This window comes from Zeus faber (genome assembly GCF_960531495.2).
Source record: "Zeus faber genome assembly, chromosome: 2".
Classification (NCBI taxonomy): domain Eukaryota; kingdom Metazoa; phylum Chordata; class Actinopteri; order Zeiformes; family Zeidae; genus Zeus; species Zeus faber.
The window spans coordinates 5913164-5933163 of NC_137189.1; the positions used below are offsets into that span (position 1 = coordinate 5913164).

General features: G+C 44.2%; 1 protein-coding gene across 1 annotated transcript in view; it reads right to left on the bottom strand.

The window, feature by feature from the left end:
- LOC307227588 (neurexin-3b-like) overlaps positions 1 to 20000 on the bottom strand; it is a gene marked incomplete at its 3' end in the record, with an annotated part of 299424 nt that overhangs the window by 44295 nt on the left and 235129 nt on the right. The window contains exon 14 of the mRNA XM_079996955.1: positions 5804 to 5975. Within this exon, the coding sequence (XP_079853081.1) occupies positions 5804 to 5975 (172 nt within the window). The remainder of the gene's footprint in view (positions 1 to 5803; positions 5976 to 20000) is intronic.

Genomic DNA, 20000 nt, shown 5'->3' on the forward strand with positions numbered 1-20000 from the left:
ATTCTCGCAGCCGCAGTGTCCAGCGCATCCAGTGTCTCTATGTGTGTGTGTGTGTGTGTGTGTGTGTGTGTGTGTGTGTGTGTGTGTGTGTGTGTGCGCGTGCGTGTGTGTATGCGTGTGTTTTGTGTGAGCATCCGTCAGCCTCCACCTCAGCCTCAAAGCTTCAGATAAGGTTAATCATGTTTGGCCAGTGGAACGTATGAGTATTTATCTCTCTGTTTGTCTGGATGTCAATACGCTGCTTGTCAGCCTTGTTGAGCGTGGACAGCCCGCGAAGCCCGGTCCAGGTTACGGCAGTTGTGTCATCATTACCGTGTGCACTGGAGTATGTACCCAGGGCGTGTGAGTGTGTGTGTGTGTGTGTGTGTGTGTGTGTGTGTGTGGCTAAACTGATGTGCAATTTGAGCGTGCGGTCTTTGTTGAAATGACCAATCACACACACACACACACACACACACACACACACACACACACACACACACACACACACACACACACACACACACACGCGCGCGCACACTCTTTGGCTTCCCGAGGCTAGAGGAGTGTGCTGAGGCCACTGGTTATTCAAGCGAGGCAGCTCTTGAACGCCAGCCAGCCGCGGTAAATTGCAATGCACAATTTCCGCCTTGCCTCGGTCCAATGACTCCCTGATTTTTTAGAGAAGATTCAAACTCAGGCAGAAAAAGATCATATAATGGAAAATCAAAAGAGTTACGTAAGGAAATTGGATCCGTGTCCCCAAACAAAGGGACAGGGATTCTGCACTAATTCGAGTGTCGGTGCAGTACAAGAGGAGGGGCGCTGGGATACAGTGCAGCTCTGACGAAACGCTTGTGACTGCTGGAGACATAATGCACCAGGAGACATTTGGAAGGACAAGATATAGAAGAGTGTGGTTTGGAGGGTTGGATAATTGGGGGTGTGGGGACTCTGAAGCCACACACACACAGACACACACACACTGAAAAAAATCTACTGGATTGGAATCATTGGATTAACCTAAAGAATGGCTCCAATTTGGTAAACCTATACTTAGGAACATTCCTACCTTCATTTCTCCATTTTAAGTTGAGAAAACCTATAGAAATTGTTACATTTGAGCCAATAAATAGTTTTTTTCCAGTGCAGCCTATGAACATTGTCGTTCTGGTAATTAATGTGAGGGCAGAGTGCAGAGAAAACTCCAGCTGCAACACAAAATAGATTTGCACTTGGTGAGTCAACATTGTAAACAAAAGCATTGAGACGGACAATTTTTAAGGCCCGAGGCTACTTTGCAAGCAGCTTTGACTGACAAGCAATCCACCAGCACCTCTCCACTCACCACAACGAGCCGGCTGCCCTGATCCGGTAACTGTTTATTGAACTGCCCGAGAGACTGGCACTGGGTTTACCGCCCTTCCAACTAAGCATTTCTCATGTGAGAATGCAGTCGATGAGTCTGCACCCTTACCTGTAATTACTCATGAGATGACAACACCCTTACAATGAAGGAACGCGAGAGAGAGAGAGAGAGAGAGAGAGAGAGAGAGAGAGAGAGAGAGAGAGAGAGAGAGAGAGAGAGAAATCAATCACTGTTGAATTACTATCACTGAGTGTACTGCAAATTACCTGCGCTGAAGAAAGAGAAAAATAAATTACCAAGTAGTCGATCCCCTTTCCCCCGACAAGCAGGCAATTCCAGCCCTATCCTTAGACAATGGCGCAGGCAGAAGTGGACAAAAGTTGAAGGAAAATTGCGGCTCTATAGGTGCAGACCCTTCTAAGCATCTATCTGCAATCTCTGAATAGACGCTGGGCGTGGGTCCGAGAGGTCCGAGTCGCTGTAAGGAGGCTATTGACAGATTGACAAACGGAGGAAGCAAGCACTGAATAGTTATGATGGTGCCACTTAGAGATCATTATAAGGACGTTAAAGATCGAATATCAATTCATCAATTTGTCGCTGGGGGGGGGTCACCCTCAGTCTATGGTGAGGTCACATATTTACACTAATACACCATTAACATCGACAAGCAATTGAGGGAGTCCAATTCCAATTAGCCTAGCCTACCACGTCTTGCAGGTGGGGTAGGAGTAGAAGCGGCAGGAAAAAATCCATGGAAACATGGCGCGAACATGCAAACTCCATGTAAGATCGAGCCATGACATCTGAATTGAATCCGACTCCCGTACTGTCTTCCTTGTTAAACTAAGCTAATTATATTGTATGTGACTTGACTTGTCATACAATACGAATAATTCTACCCACACAGCACTCATTCCCGCCTGGTAACAAAAGTGCCAAGCAGATGATAACTCTAGTTAAAAGGCAAAGCATTAAGTTAGGCTGCGGTGAGTTGACATTCAAATGAAGAGGGGAATCTGATATCTTGTGGGGGACATGATGGAAGACAGCACTTTGTCATGAGGACCATTTCGTGAGGCCCGCCTCCTGAGGACTGCCTTGCAAGGACTGCCTCGTGAGGACCGCCTCGTAAGGACTCTTAAGGAAGGATCTCCTGAGGGCTATCTCCCGAGGACTTTCTTGTCAGGACTATCTCGTAAAGAGCATCTCTTCAGGACCATTTTGTAAGGGCTGCTATGTGAGGACAATCTTGTGAGAACTCTCTCAGAAGGACTATCTCGTGAGGACTGCCTTATGTGGATTTTGTCATGGGGACTGTCTTGTGAGGACTATGATATGATGACTATCTTGTGAGGACTGCTTTACGAGGACTATCTTGTGAGGACAGCCTTGTGTGGACTGTGTCATAAGGACTGTCTTGAGAGGACTATCTGTGAGGACTGTCTCGTGAGGACCATCTTGTGCAGACCATCTTGTGAGGACTGCCTTGTGAGGACTATCTTGTGGAGACAATCTCATGGTGACCATCTCGTAAAGGACTGCCTTCTGTGGAGTGTCTTATTAGAACTTTCTCGTAAAGACCGTCCCGTGAGGACCGTCTTGTGAGGATCATCTCATCGGGAGGATTCTGTGACCCCTTCTCAAGGTTTCTTTCCAATGAGAATTCTTCCTTGCCCGGGTGGAGTTCAAGATCAAGGGATGGTGTTCATTTCTATGTTAAATGAGAAGCTAGTGAAGCCCTCTGAGGCTGTACTGTGATTAAGGGCTATCGAAATAAACTTGACTTGACTCAAACCCATGCCTCTGCTACTGTGCAGCTACAGTAGGTGCTGCCAATATTATTCTTATTCTTCATCTGTTTATTTCTGATTAGTTGGGTCAGTTTAAAGAAGGCGTCTGCATGTGGCTCATCATAGAGTTATCCAAGTTTCTGAAAAGCTGTCTTTTTTCCCCCTTCCCTTCTGTAATATTATTATGACTGTAGTTATGAAACCCGTCCGACATTGTTTGGTCAAGAGGAAGCGAAAGACAGCCAAAGGCAAAATGAAGCCAAAGACGGAAGAGATTAAGATCACCTGCACTTCCCATTGAACCCAAACGGAAGAGTGTCAGGTCAAGCTTGGGTGGGCTGCCGTCCAGCTCCCAGTAGGGGGGGCGGAGGTGGTGATGGGGTGGGGTGGTTACAGCTGGAGGCGAACTGTTGGGGCGACTGAGGCAGAGGTCTGGGTCACCTCCTATTTACTTCCTCCTCTGTATTGGGTAGGTCAGCATTTCCCCTCTGCTATAATTCTATTTTTGTTTAGTTTAAAAAGGGGGGATTTTTGATGTATTTTTTACACCATGCGGCGCTCGGTTACACCATTTCACCACCATGGATGTCTCCTGCTGAATCAATAGAAGATCAATTATTTTCGCAAGGGTTGGCAGATTGGATAGGCAGGGGTGCAGAGCCCCACTTGTCCTCACTGGGGGTCGAACCGCTGCAAGCGAAGCGGCTTTTTGGTGCTTGGCAAGCGAGAATTTAACGTTGGTAGAAAGTCCTACCACTGAGAGTAAAACTTAATAGTTCTCAGCTCCTTTTGTCAGACAAAAACTGACAAAAGGAGCAAAACTATTGTTACCTGTTCCAGTAAGGTAAAATGTTTTGACCTTTCATGATCTATTACCTACACTAATATATCTACAGTATATATCCCAATCTCTTCTCTACATTTTACCAAATTTATAACAGATACAGATAATGTTTTATTTCTTCATTGTTGGGATCAGAATTTCAGTTTGTATTTTAGTGGCAACATGGCACTGGCTGGACTGTTAAGCATTGCTTATTAAAAACTATATTTTATCAACGACTAAAATGTTAAAAGATTTCCTAATATGTTAAATATTTCCTTAATTTTTTTTTTAAATCAAATTAGGATGTTTCCTATTTGAGACACTCGTCTTAAAAAACATCATCACTGTTTGTAAATATAGTAAAGTACAGACAGTACATTGGAAAAATCAGAAAATACCGACGTTGATGCTGACGAAATCTATTTACATATTTGACATAGGACATATTCAGTTCAATATATGTTCACATATCAAATTAATTTGACAGTTTTAGTATTCGTATCATAGTCTCACATCTGAGTGGTCGTTTTTATACTTTAATACGGTTTCGTTTAATGCTTATTATTTCATTTATTGTACGTGAGTCTAGTCTTTAACACTCTCTTATGGCCATGTTGCTTCCTATCTGCTCCACTAAGTGAACGTGAAAGAGCTGCCAATGAGGGACGGGGAAAAAAAACTGGATAAAAAGACCAAAACAAAAGCAGCCTCTCCCATGTTGCTTAGCTGCACAGTACTGTATTAAAGCACTGGGCAGCCAAGCTGGCTTAATGGACTGCAAAGTAGAGGAAGTGGAGATTTGGTTCCCTGCGTCCCCCTGCTATCTCCCCCAAACCCCCCCTCTTCAGCCCCCATGTGTCTCTCTCTCCTCCTGGCTGGCGGAGCAGCACAACCACGTTTCAAATGAATGGAGTGTCTGCGTTTCCAAATGGACCGGGCCGTGTTTGATGACCCCATTTCTATTCAGCTGCTGTGCTGCGTCCACTGACCTGGGAGTGGGAGATACAGACGAGCAGAAGCTTAATCTGGCCAGCAGGTCTCCCTCCCTCCATCCCTCCCTCCCTACCTCCTCCTCCACCCCCACCCCCCCTCCCTTTTGTCGTTCCTTCTCCCGATCGCCCACCGACTGAACTTGCCTTGGTGCATTTCAATCTCCAGCTAACGGCCGTCTAGCCAGATGTCGCCCGCCTATTACATTTTCATGACATCAAAAAAGATAGGGAGTTTGAGCCCCCTTCACGTGTCGAGGATTTTGTTGGAATCGGCCAGAATGGATCGGACCAGACAAAAATTTTTCATAGGGGTGGCCATCTGGGGCCACTGAAGATCTCAGGGTGGCACAACAAAACCTTATTCACATGTGGGTGGAGGGAGTGACTGAGAGTGTCTCCCCATTATGCACGTTGCCTTTTTCAAATTCAGTTGAGTGGGTGTGTCTGAGCTGTAGGGGCAGTTCCACTTTTCCATCTCCATTCCATCCAATTTTTGCATTATTAATTATAAGGATCAATGCTATGTCATGTCACTCCATTCTCAGACCAGTTCCGGTTACTGGTGTCATTCGCCAACCATGGAAACGACCATTATACACCTTGATATTTCTGCTTAATCTGATGTCTTTTTTGCAGGTGTTTTTTTCATAGTATCGCAAAAAATTGATAATAAACAGCCATAAATTGATAGCAAAACGTAATTTTGAGGCCAAGGCCTACAATGCTGGCCGCTCTTTCGTGACCATACAAACCAGCTGATGTCCAGTGCAATTCAAATGACCATCCTCCCAGAAGACATGTCGAATTGTCATTTCATTTTCTAAAGGGGGACGAGCAACGTTACCTGTGGGGAAGTGCTCATTGATCGGCCAATTGTCCACTTGTAGGGTGGCGTTGCCTCCGTTCCTGGTGAACCGAACCAGGTGGTATTTGCCGTCGTTCACTGCCGTGCTGGCCTCCTTCACGCTAATGTCCACCGTGCCGATGTTGAACGTCACGCCCACCTTTCCTTGCTCCTAAACCAGAGAGGCAAGAGAGAAGATGAACATTGAAATGAGGAGTTTCCATCGTCTGAAACGCTTCCGAACGTCAAACCTCCTTGAAATCGAATCCGATTGTACAAATTATTCCACCTATATATGAAAATAAAAAACCTAGTATACAAAGTTGAACACAATGGATGGGTTGAGGCGCCCCTTCCGCTGGTGGTTATGGCAAAGCGCACGGGGATACGAGGAACGCTCAGTGGCTACGCCTCATTATGCTGCTGTGATGTGATGACAATTGGCTGCCAGCGGAGATTGTAATGATGAGTAATGCTCCCCGTAGCCCGTCAGCTTCAGAAGAAACTGGCGTGGCAGACTTTTTTTGTTGCTTCCGCCGCTCCCTTACAAACACTATGAATAACATATGATTTGGCTTTGTTCTTAACACTCTGCATATCTGAAGTAAACCTGACAGAATCCGCGTGACAACACACCCCGCCCTCTAACACCAGACACCCTGGTAATTTTCGGAGCGGGAATTGTGTTTTATTACAGCTGCTTGTGTATTCATGGTCATGTAGGCGTGACAAGGAAAGGGTTTTAGAGCCCAGTCAGGGGTGCAGAAGTGGCAGAAGTGGCTATGTGAAAAGATAATACAGATATACATACGTATATATATATATATATGTATATATATATATATATATATGATTTTTATATGGTATATGGTATATATACTGTATATATATATGTATATGGTATATATATATTCTCTCGATAGGATAAATATATATACGACTGGTCTCACATAGGGGCCATCAGAACCAGATAACGTCAATGAGGTCTTAAAGTAGCAGGGGTTTCTGGATGGCTTTGGACTTCCATTTCTCTGGACTTCCACAGTGCTCGTGGAGAAAGACTGAAAGTGTGTATGAGGTCGATAGCAACAAAATGATAAGAGGGTTTAAAAAAAAAAATATATATATATATATATATGTATAAATATATATATAAAGTTTGTTTCAACGCTCTCCAACGAGGGGGAACCTTGAGCTTCTTGGCAGGGAAACAGCCCTGAGCATCTCATTCATACCTCTCAATTAGAGGGTCTGTTTTGGTTTCTCCAACAGCGGCGGGGAAATGCTTCTTGGCTTCACGGGAGTAAATAAATCCTATCGTGTTTCGGTTTTTCTATGCAGAGCCGGTCTGCTGGCTCAACCTTGCTCCAGGAAGCTGCAACTCTGTTTGTCAGGTGATGGAGGGATGATGGAGCGTAGCGCGTGAAAGGAAACCAAAGGTGTTTCTGACGTGGTATCCTTGGCAGGTCCAGGGAATTTCTATATGAGCCTTAGGAGCTGCCTTACATCAGCTCATCCTAATGAAACAACACCGTCCATCCATCCATTTTCACAACCGCCTTTATAATCCCACAATTTAGAGCACCCCATTACCCTGAACCTGGATATCACTGGTGGAAGAGAATATCAGAGAGAATATAAAAGACGAGATTCAAGACATGAGTTTCCCCATTCCTAAAATTAAATATGCCCCGACATAATGCGGCGCTTCACACTACAAGACAAGCAGAGAGGTTTTCCGAACAATCTTCCAGTCCGGTGAATAATGGAGGGGAGAACGAGGCACGAGGAGACACGAGAAATCCATCTCCCCTAAAAGGCGGGCCAGCGCTGGGGGTGCAAGGCAGGAGCGCGGAACTACCTCCACACCCACTTAGCGTCTTAGTCGGGGACGGGGTTTTTATTATTTTTTTAAAGCGCTCTTATTTTAAGCCATCGGCATTAAACTGGAAATGGCACTTAGAAAAACAGACAATGCATAAGGAAGTCCATGAACATGTGGACACTCTAGTGAAGTCATACGCATGGAAATAGGCACAGGAATTACATTATTTATATATATATAAATAAATATAATATTTTATCATATTATTTTATTTTATATATATTTTTTAGATCTTCTCTATCCTATAGTTAATTTCAAGCCTGTATATTTATATTGAATTCTCGTTTTCAGCTAATACCTTTGTTTATTGCACATTGCCATTTACCTTCTCTATTTTTATTACATTATTATTATTATTATCTATTAATATAGTCTATTTTTGACGTGAGCTGCTGTGACACTGCACTTTTTCTCAGAGAGAAAAAAACCGATATATATATATATATATATATATACATAAACATACAACATATGGACATGTTGACAAACACGTACGTACAACTCGCTACAGCGTCAACGGCTGTGTTCAGTGTTTGGTGCTGTACTGTGAAAGAATACAACATTTCACCTTTCACTGACTAATGACAGGACCATTCCCAGGTAAAGGGGGAGAGAAAAAAACAAAAAACCAAACATGGCCAAACAAACGCAGACTGACACATCAACACGGTGCATCCCATGTGACCTTCAGCGGATGTGGCAGCCGCGGCCGCATCAAAGCCGCATCATAGAGCCACTAATACCGACAAACAAAGACTGATCATCAGCCCCCCGGCCCCCCCCGTGCACACACACACACGCGCACTCACACGCACACGCACACATACACGCACGCACACACGCACACACACACGCACATGCACAAATACACACACACACACACACACACACACACACACACACACACACACACACACACACACACACACACACACACACACACACACAAGGGAACTACACAACCAGCCTCCGAGCAAAATATGGACGGGTAGAGGGCTTGATGGTGTGGCTATGCTTTTTAAAGGTACTGTTCTTTACCTCTCTCTCCATCTCTTGCCGTCTTGTTTGCCTTCGGTGTTACCTCCAACGTCCGTTGGTCCACCCACCCCACCCACACCCACACCCACCTGCCTGGCCGCAGCTGCAGCGGGCTCTGATCGACAGATCCAATTACATTTTTTATTGGCCTGTCGCTCTCCGGCCAGGAAGGCACTTCATTGTCTCCCGAGCAACGAAAAAAAAGAAAAAAAAAAGCTGGGGGTGAAAAATGGTTCTTGGTGGAAAAAAGATGATGGCCGCATTTCCAGAGGTAAACAAATAACGTGGAGGGGAAAATCACTTTCCGGTACACACACACGCCCACACACACACACACACGCTCGTACTTGTGCAATGTCCGTCAAAAAGCCACTTACACAGCGTAACCTTCTGTTTGAATAACCTCCGAGAATCCAGAGTCCTTCCATCCTTTAAATGTCAAATTATAATTTAAAATGCGGATACTGTATGTACCTGGATTTGTGCCCCCCCCACACACACACACACACACAGTAGTCTCTTGATATCAACAATATCATATCAAAACTCTTTCATCAGTAGGGATAAGACTACGTCAGTAGGAAATTATAAAATTTTTGTCCTCATATCTTCCAGGTGTGTGTGTCCACAAAACCCCCTGCATGGCTAAGACCCAAGAAATATTTGAGGCGGCCATTTTGTCCGTCCGTCCGTCCGACCGTCGATTTGGGCGTGGGGGCTCCGCACAAGGAGCTCCCGCTGTTCCCTCGTGCCCTGACACACACTGACACCAGTAATCAGGGCCCGCCGCCGCAATCCAATCCAATTCAGGGCCGATCAATGCCTCCAACGCGTGCAGCGCCCCGGGTGGAGAGAGAGAGAGAGAGAGAGAGAGAGAGAGGGCGGGCGAGAGAAAGAGAACCACTCAAAAGCAGCGGCAGCAGCAGCCGATTCTGCAGACAGCCATCACAGGCTTTGCTAGACAGCGGCTGTACAATGAAGATCATCCCTGGCTCGCTGAGTGGACACAGAGCCAGGGGGGATGTGTGTGTGTATCTGAAGGGTGTTTTTACAAAGCGTGTTGGATTAGCATGTTGCACTCCACAGAACAAGAGAAAACACTGATAGAAGAAGCTGCGTGACTGAGGAGGATAGATGATACTGTATATTGATTAATAAGTAAATGAATAGATGGATGGGTGAATGCATGAATGAACGGATTGATGGGTTAATTAATAAAAGGGTCAATTAATGATTAATGAACAGATGAATTGACAAATGAATGAATGAATGAATGAATGAATGAATGAGTGGATGGATGGATGGATGGATGGATGGATGGATGGATGGATGGATGGATGGTTGAATCAATGGATAGGTGAATACATGGATGAAAGGATCAATGATAAATGCATGAATGAATAGGTAAATCAATAAATGGATGGATTGGTGAAAACTTAGATAAGTGAATGAATGCATGGGTGGAAGGATGGTAAATAAAGGAATTAATCAATGTTTAAAATAAATCATTGGATGATTGAATGGGTGAGTGACCGCATGGAAGAATGAATAAATTAATGAATATAAAATGTACGAATGAATGAATGGATGAATAAAAAAACCCCAAATAAAATAGAATACAAATAAATAAATGCACTTAAAACCAAAACAAATAAATGAATTAATGCGTGTAATTCAGATGACAATGGAACAGTGTGAGTCCAGCATGGCAACACTTAAAATCTTAAAAATCCTCAGAGGTCAGAGGATGTTTTTCAAAGGGAAACCTGCTCCCACCAACGCCACCCTCCCCCACCCCCCCAAAAAATGGAGTAGCATTACAATGGAAACTAGATTGAAATCCGGCACAACCACAGGAGTAGTTGTAACAGGACAACTCCGGGGGATCTATATTAAGTCTCGGCGGGTAGAGGGGGGTGGAGGGTGAGAGATCTGATATCAAAACTGTGAAGATGTCTCTGGGTGGGAGTTTGGGTTACAGCCCCCCCCCCGCCCCCGCACCACTCCCCCACCACCACCACCACCACCATCATTTTTCATCCGACATCAGCGCCCCCGTTAGCTTTTGTGGTCAGGAAGCATCGGGAGTGGACGGCGGAAGTGGAGGAGACAGGATCGATAGGGATGGAGGAGGCGGTGTCGGTGAATTGATGCACCTGCCCTTCATCTCGCCTCACCCATTCATCCTCGGTAATTGACTTTGATAACTCACGCAGGGCGACGGCACGCGCCGCTTTGAGTTCTCAAGTCAGAGATTTCAGCTGAGGGTTCTGTGACTTTATAATAATAAACGTTTGAGTGTGTGATTGGTCGTCTGCACGGCCAAACGATTCATTTTCTCTATGTTCCCCAAAAAATATGACATATTAAGCAGGCCTCGAGCACACTGAGAGAAAGGAGGCTTATTTCGAGGTTCAGGGGGTTTTCTGCCGCCGTGCTCAAATTGTACAGATGCCTCTATTGAAAGTGGAAATATGCTATAGAATTTAGAAAACAAATACATTTTCAGAATATGTGAGGGAATTTCGGCACAATCAATATATATCTCCTTATTTATTCATTTTTTTGCAATTTAGTTTTTTATTGCGATCTCACAGGTTCAGTTACAGAGTTATCTCAAAGAGTTGGAAAAGTTCCAACACCTTCATCACTTATCTCGTCTTACAGTTCCACGTGCGTCGGGACAACTTTAAATTTGATATCTTTATTATTTTGGTTAGTTCCCTTTTTAACGGCAGATCAATTTGACTGAATTTGATTCATATGCTGGAGGTTATTTTGGTTGGGGTTAGGACCCAAATGTAAATGTTACCAAACAATAACAATTTTTATAAATGATGGAAGGTCACTTATTTGGAAAAAAAACCTTTGTGTACCATGATGCTTGTCAGGCTCGGAGGAATCCGATTAAATTGTCAGCACACCTATCGAGGAAAGCTTTCTATCTCGAGAAGGTGTGACATTGGCCATACCCTAATTACACTATTAGGCGCGCAACAAAAAAGCGCAAGTGATGAGTAAGTTCGATCCCTTCCAGTTCCCATCCCCTCCTTCGGTGTCTTCTAATTTATCTATTTACCACCCCAAATTGAACCCCTGATGGTAACACAAGGGTGAAAAGGACTTTCACTTCCAGATGCAAACAAAGCTCAGTGTAATGAAGTCTCTAAGTTCTCCATCGTGCTGTGGCAACAACACAATCGCATTGTTACCAAGCAACAGTGAACAGATCCACGCTCTTCTTGTGAAAGGTTAAAGTCGGCGTCCCGGGTGCGATCCGCTCTATTAGAGACGCAGGGAGTGCGTTTCCCCCGTGTCCCCTCCAGGGCAGTGATGGGACGGCCTTGACGAACTCTAATGCACTATTCAAATAAACAACCCCCTGCCCGCTCTAAAAAAAACTGTGAAATCTGATGAATGATTCATTCACTCAAATGTTCATTTAAACATTCATCATAGAGCTGCTGTGAATGCCCGGCTGGGAGGAGGATCCCCCCCCCCCCTCACACACACACACACACACACACACACACACACACACAAAGGGCCTCCTGCCTCTGAAATATTGATCAGGCCTAAAATAACCCAGAGGGCTGTTTTTCACACCTGAGAGAGCTGGCGAAAACCAACGGCTTCATCGAGTGGACAGGAACAAAATGGCTTCCACCTCGCTTTTACTTGAAAGTAATTGGCGGGATAATGCTGGCCAGTCCATTAAGGCAGTTTGGTTAATGCTCCGGGAAGTGCCAGCCACTGTCAGACTCCGAGTCCTGGTTCTGGGGAAAAAAGGAGGAATGGGAGCTGCTGCTTCTGCTGCTTGTGTTTTGTATTAAAAATGCAGCAGTGGTGGTGGTGGTGGTGCTGGTGGGGGTGGGGGTGGTGGTTTTCGGGGGGGCCGGGAGGGTAATGGATTTGACTCCTACGCCGGGGCTCAATGTCAAACTCCGAGCCACACTCTTTGATCCTTGTGCCGCAGAATATGAATCGTGCAGGGTCAGCCTTATCAATTATTTACTATTCTCTTTCTCCATTTCCTGTTTGTCCGCTCTTGTGGCTGTAACTTGCCCTGACACTAATGGCGGACGGTCTGGTGAAAACATTCATCACTGTTACTGCGCGCTGGTCGCGTACTATCACTTTCGAGATCTCCTGGAACCGGAGAGAGCGGCCGACACTGGAGCGATTCCGAGCCTGTGTTTTGCGTCTTTGCTCTCAAGAACCCCTTTTAAGGCATACAGCACTGTATGCCACCTAATGTTCAGTAGCCCACTTGTAAATCACATCCAGTCCATTCAAAAGCCATCAGCCCCGTTAAATTCTTTTGAGAACAATTTTTGTGTTTTGTCAGCCACACAGTGTGCCAAAAACACAAAAGCCAGCATTCACAGGCACCATAAATAAACATCATTTCAGAGGTTCAATCCCAGTACACAGTGCCCTTGGTGGGTTGGAAAGTGTTTCAAATAACACGTATTACTATTAGTAGTCGTGTTATTGTTGCCACCTTGTCTTATGATCGACATAACTATTGACAACAATTATAGATTCCCTCATTGGCTCCTGAGAGAAAAAAAGTCGAGGAGTAGATAGAGGTAGAGTAGAGTAGAAGTACAGTAGAGGAGGGGGTAGAGTAGAGATAGAGGAATAGGATATGTAGAGTTGTAGAAGAGTAAGAGTACAGGAAAGGAAGAGGGGATGGAGTAGAAGTAGAGGTAAAGAAGAGGTAGAGTACAGTAGAGGGATGCAGAGGGAGTTGGAGTAGAGGTAGAGTAGAGAGAGTGAGAGCAGAATGAGAGGAGAGTAGTGGTAGAGTAAATGCAGGTAGAGTAGAGGTAGAGTAGGGTACAGTAGACATGCAGTAGAGGAAGAGTACAGTAGAGTAGAGATAGACTAGAGGTAGAGTTGAGTACAGTAGACATAGAGGTAAGTAACAGTAGAGTAGAAGTAGAGTACAGTAGAGTAGAGATAGACTAGAGGTAGAGTTGAGTACAGTAGACATAGAGATAGGGAACAGTAGAGTAGAGGTAGAGTAGAGTAGATGTAGAGTAGTGGTAAAGTAGAGTACAGTAGACATAGAACTGGAGTACAATAGAGTAGAGAGAGAGTAGAGGTAGAGTAGAGTACAGTAGACATACAGTAGAGGTAGACTACAGTAGAGTAGAGGTAGAGTAGAGGTAAAGTAACGAGAAGTAGAAATTGAGGTAGAGTACAGTGGACATAGCAGTAGAGTATGGTAGAGTAGAGGTAGAGTAGAGATAGGGTAGACGTAGAGTGAAGTACATTAGAGGTAGGGTACAGTAAAGATAGAGGGAGTTAGAGTTGAGGTAGAGTAGCGTACAGGTAGAGTAGGGGTAGAGTACAGGCAAAGTAGAGTTGGAGTAGAGGTACAGTAGAGTTAAAGTAGAGGAAGAGGGAGGTAGAGTAGAGGTAGTGTAGCATGTCCCACACATTCTATCGTAGATCCTTATACTACACACACACACACACACACACACACTGGACTGATGTTTTATACCAGCTGTTTGAGGGAGAACGCGGCCATAAATCACATAAATCACAAGTTATGTTTCATTGGCGGGAGGGAGAGAAAAGGAAAAAATGCCTCCGTGAGTCGACTCCCTCATCCGTTGCCGGGGGAAACCGCTGCGGTGTGACCGACCCCACACGGCGCCCACTTTGCCCCCCCCGTCCGCATCAGGGTCTCATTAAAAAAAAGAAAACGAGAAAAAAAAAAAGGGAAAGGGGCCAATGAATGGGATTTTGCGCGAGACGGAATATTATGCTGTGAAAGTCCATGAGGGAGCGGGCTAATGAAATTGAAACAGCTTGGTGATCAAATTAGAATCTGTTCGGCAGATATTTAATTTAATTTAATGTGCTGCTGGATTCCAGCGCTTTCCGTTCGCCGCCGCTCCCCTGAATGGGAGAGCGCACCATAAATCAAACGGGAACACAAGTCATCCCCTTATTTTCACCTCCCCCTCCTCCTCCTCCTTCCCATCCTCCTCCTCTTCCACCCCCCCCCCCCCCCCCCCCCACTCCTCCTTTTAATTCAAAATAAGTAAGAAAAAAATTTCCAAGTCGAGTCATTTGTGGAAAAACGGACTAAAACAGAAGCGTTGATTCTTTTTCAATGAAAAGAAAAGAACCCGATTCTCATGTTTTTCCCGCATCATGTGACAGACGGGATACGCACGTGTGATGAACGTCTAAGCAGGAAAGACAATTCTGATATTTTCACATCCCTTTTTGGGCCACATTCCATATGTGGAAAAAGAATCAGAAACTTCCGTCAAAACGCAAGGGTCGGAATTCCACAGCCATTGGGAACCGAACGCCATCGATGCGACAATCGTGACGTGCATGGAGGGTGCCATCTAAACAAAAACTTTATTCACAGTGGTTCAAACGCGCCAAATGTTCCGACCACACCCTCCCCCCTGGGATGTCAGACCACGCCCCCCTCACACGCCCAGCAGGCTCCAATCGGGCCTATCTTTCTGTTTGGTCCGATAGGGTTCCCCGCTGAGGTACGAGACACGGGGCTTGTCGCTTTCACAGATTGCATTGTGGGTAATGTAGGAGCCCTGTTGGCCGCTTCCTGTCGTGCTTACAGTCCTGCCTCAGTGGGTCTCTGTGGAAGGATATCAGTCATTGTTGGAAGTTCCCGCTGCGAGCCAGCGGCGCGCAACGAGCTGAAATGTGAACAAATGCGGTCGGGTATGTAAACAAATGGCCGACTGGCAAACTATAACACATCGCGTGTATGGTTCACGTCACAACAAAAATGTAAATATATATATATATATATATATATATATATATATATATATATATAATCGGATGTAGGCGACAAATCGGAACTGGGCATGAAGAAACTGTAGGGTGAACACAGCCAAAGCGAAGGGAAGACAGGATTGAAATGAAGGGGAAGAAGAGAGGAGAGGAGATTAATTAAAAATTAAAAGGAGGAGAACACTCAAATTATATCAAATAAAACATCATCTCTCTCTCTCTCCTCTATGACCTTTCAGAAAATATCTTTCCGTGGAAGAGATACCTCGCTATTATTTTGGTCGGGCTCCTCACGGAGTCTTCCGGACTCTTAATAAAGAGTGACGGGCCACGGTCCCTTTGAACACACACACACACACACACACACACACACACACACACACACACTCTCACACACACATAGACTCTCTCACACACACACACACACACACTCACACACATGCTCTCACACATTTCGATTTGGGTGTGTTTGAAGTGCTGCCCCTCTGTTTTCCCGGAGCCCTCATTCGCAGCATCCAGCGCATGACAAAACCCAGAGAAAGAGGCAGAAAAACCCAAAGGCATTGAGCATGATTCATCTTTTCTTTTTTTTTTTTTTTTTATCAATCTATTAGAGATACCCTCACACCATCCTAGAGTCCAAGATTTGAAAAGATATAGAGTATACAGTATACTGTATATATAAAAAAAAATATATATATATGTATCTGTATATATACACAATATATACAATCATGAAATGAATACACAAGGTAGGATATTCTCATCGCCCATGGTGTTGACACCGTTGCTCTGGACACTTTAAACATCAAGAAAAAAAGCTCAGACCCCAAATTCCCATGGATGCACTGAGAGTGAGGACCTGAAAGAGTGAATGAAAGAGAGAGAGAGAGAGAGAGAGAGAGAGAGCGAGAGAGAGAGAGAGAGAGAAGGGATCCACCCTCCATCTGTGTGTATATATACATATTGCATTCTTGGCACACTAGACAGACAGAGCTGCAGAACGCAGCAACAATGAGCAATACACACACACACACACACACACACACACACACACACACACACACACACACACACACACACACACACGCACAGGGGTGTGGCTAAATGCTAAAGGTTCCAATCGCTGCGTGGCTACAGGGATGGGGTGTCTGCTCTGATGCTGATCCTGTAAAGTCAAGTCTGGGGACGTGGAGGGCGAAGGGGAGGAATCAGCTCCATCCCTCCATCCCTCCCCTGGTCGCAGGGACGCAAAAAATGCACCCCCCCCCCCCTCCGAAAAACCCCCGAAAAGACCTTGTCTGTTCTCTGTCGGAGGGCTAAGGGCTTGCCAAAAATATGAGCCAGAGCGAGTTGGATGGACCTGAAGCACGCTGGCAGCCCAGAGACGGGTGGTCGGTTGCCAAGGGTAACGTGTCTGGGATCAAGACGATACCCATCGCCCGCCCACAGAGATGTCAGGGACGGGGGGAGGAAGGAGGGCAGGGTGGGGGCTGAGAAACCAGAGGAAGGTTAGGAGAACTGTTGTTTATTTGGGGAGGGATGAGCAATGAAAAGGCTAAAAGTTGAGACCAGTGGGAAAAAAGGCCGTAAGACAGACGAGATAGACAGAGAACAAGAAGGAAGGGATCCACCAAAATGATAATAATGATGGTGTCGTTTTTGGCTGATGTGGTCACCATAGCGACGTCATCCTTAAAAGCACTGGTCCTCTGGTCAATTTGAATTAATTATGGGGAAAGGCACTGGTTACCGCTGTGTATTAGAACAGGCGTAAATATTTTTGGTGATCACTTTTGGGTGTAAATCCTGGTTTTTAAAACACTGAAATGTTAACCTCATAAGACACTGAATGAGGTCAAAGGTCATCCAGTGACCTTAGGGTGACCTTAGGGACCCTAACCCTAACCCTCACTCTCTTCTTTTTAATCCCCTTTCAAAACACCCTATTTCAAACTTGTTTCGGGTGGTATTATCTGTTATATGTCTATTTTGTATTTTGTTTCATGCCATCTTATTGTATTTTAGGATTTTATGTACTTTGTGACCTGGTTTTTGAAAGGTGCTATATAAAAGTTATCAAAAAGCTAAATATAAAGTTAAATATATATAGTATATATATGTTAAATTATAATAATATATATAATAATAATAATAATTATTATTATTATTATTATTATTATTATTATTATTTATATTATTGCTGTTGTTATTATTAGACAAAACGTCAAAATACTGTATATATTAAAAAAAATGTTTGCGCTACTTGTCTTCGTCTGATTGTACGCCCCAAATAATAAATCAAATTCCTTGTTGATGAAAATGTAATCGGCATAAATAAACACAATGAATGTTTTAATTATGATTGTGAGCGTCCAATGTGTCACCAGGGCCATGATACTTTGAAGCAGGATCCATCACATCACCCTCCGAAAAACCCCATCGCCCCCAAAAGACGTAAGTTGTCTCAGTGAGCGCCAACCACCACCAGGGGTTGACCACCCCATTGAAGTTGCGGTTAATTGGCTGTTTTGGTCTGATCCAAATAACCCCCCCCCCCCCCTCCCCGCCACCTTCTCTCTTTATTTTCCCCATGTGTGAATTAGCTTAGCCTAGCGTAGCCGAGCCAGAGGCCTAACAAGTCACCTGCGGCGGCGGGGCGTAGGCGGCATATGGCGCCTGGCGTACACATGGCTGTGATGGCTCAGCTGGAGGCCGGTAAACGCTCCAAGTTGCTCCCCGCTCTTCCCTAAAAGCACGACACCCACACACCCCACCCTGAGTCAGCCCCCCCCACCCCAAAAAACACCACAAAAAGAAGATAAGAGCGCTTTCTGTCAACAGGAAGGTTTTTTGGTGTCACAGGCTCTTCAGGGTTTAAACTTCACATCAGATTTTTTGTCTCAGGGATGATATGGAGAGTGGTCAGGCGGGGCGGGGCGGGGCGGTGGTGGGGAAGTGGGGGAGGAGGGAAAGAAAGAAGGAAAGAAAGAAAGAAAGAGAATAGAGGATGGATAAAATATATAACAAAAAAATAAAATAAAATAAAATATTAATAAAGTTTAGTAGTAATATAATCATCATAATAAAATATATAATAATAATAATAATACATATACATATATAATAATAACAATAATATATATTAAAAAAAATATTAATAAAGTTTAGTAATAATATAATCATAATAATAAAAATATATACATATAATAATAATAACAATAATATATAAATGAAACAAGAAATACACATAACAAGACATGAACAATTCATAAAATAAGATAATAAGTAGCAATAATGAAAGAAATAATGATAATAATAAATAAAGACTGAGAAGACAGTGGTGAAGAAAGGTGGGGGCTAGTTGGCTTGAAAGTAGTGAACGAGTAAAAAAAAAGTGGAGCGAGAGAATGGGAGAATCAAATAGAGAGAAAGAAAGTAAAAAAGAAATAAATAATTGTATTATTATTATTATTATTATTAATAATAATAATAATAATAATAATAATAAAGACAGGTGGTGCAATTGTTGGGTATAAAGTTGCGAATGACAAAGAAAGGAAAGAGAGAGAGAGAGAGAGAGAGAGAGAGAGAGGGGTGGGGGGGCTGTGAAATGGAGCTCTGAATAGCTGGAACCTAAAATGGCTGAATAACTGGGATGGAATGTGTGTTGGTGCGTCGCTCGCACTTGAAGGAGCAGGACGGCGACTGGCCTACTTCCTAAACTCTTTGGACACTTTCAGGCCAACTCGGCATCAAACCGGCCCTCCCTCCCCTCCTCCCTCCTTCCTCCCTCCCTGCTTCTTCCCTCCTCCTCCCACCCCCCTCCCGCCCTCTCTCCTTCACCCCCCCTCCGTCACTCCTTCCCCCCCCCCTCCCTCCTTCCTTCCTCCCCTCCCTTCTCCCTCCCTCCTTCCTTCCTCCCCTCCCTCCTCCCTCCCTCCCTCCTTCCTTCCTCCCCTCCCTCCTCCCTCCCTCCCTCATTCCTTCCTCCCCTCCCTCCTTCCTCCTCCCTCCTCCTCCCTCCCACCTTCCTTCCTCCCTCCAGAGCGAGCACTGTTTCTATAATTATAGGTATTATAAGCATTATTATAATTAAATTAATGAACTAAAATTTAAAACAAAAAATAGTAAAACTCTGTAATTATGAATCATTCAGTTTGAAAGAACTCAAAGGTGAAATAACATCTATTCACATTCTTTCAATGTAACTGTGAATTATCCTCCATAATTATTATCTTTTTATATTTTAATTTTTATCTATTTCTCTGTTTGTCCGTCTATCGATGAATCGAGTAAAGTCATCCAAAGATCAAAGAAATTAATAAATAAAAATTGAAATATATATATTCTGAAATTATTATTTGGACAAAACCAAAAGTTAAAAGGTCGGCGTGAAAACACACAAAAACTGCTAATGAGCAATAATTCATGAATGATTATTATTCAGTTTGAGGTCAAATAACATGTATTCACACC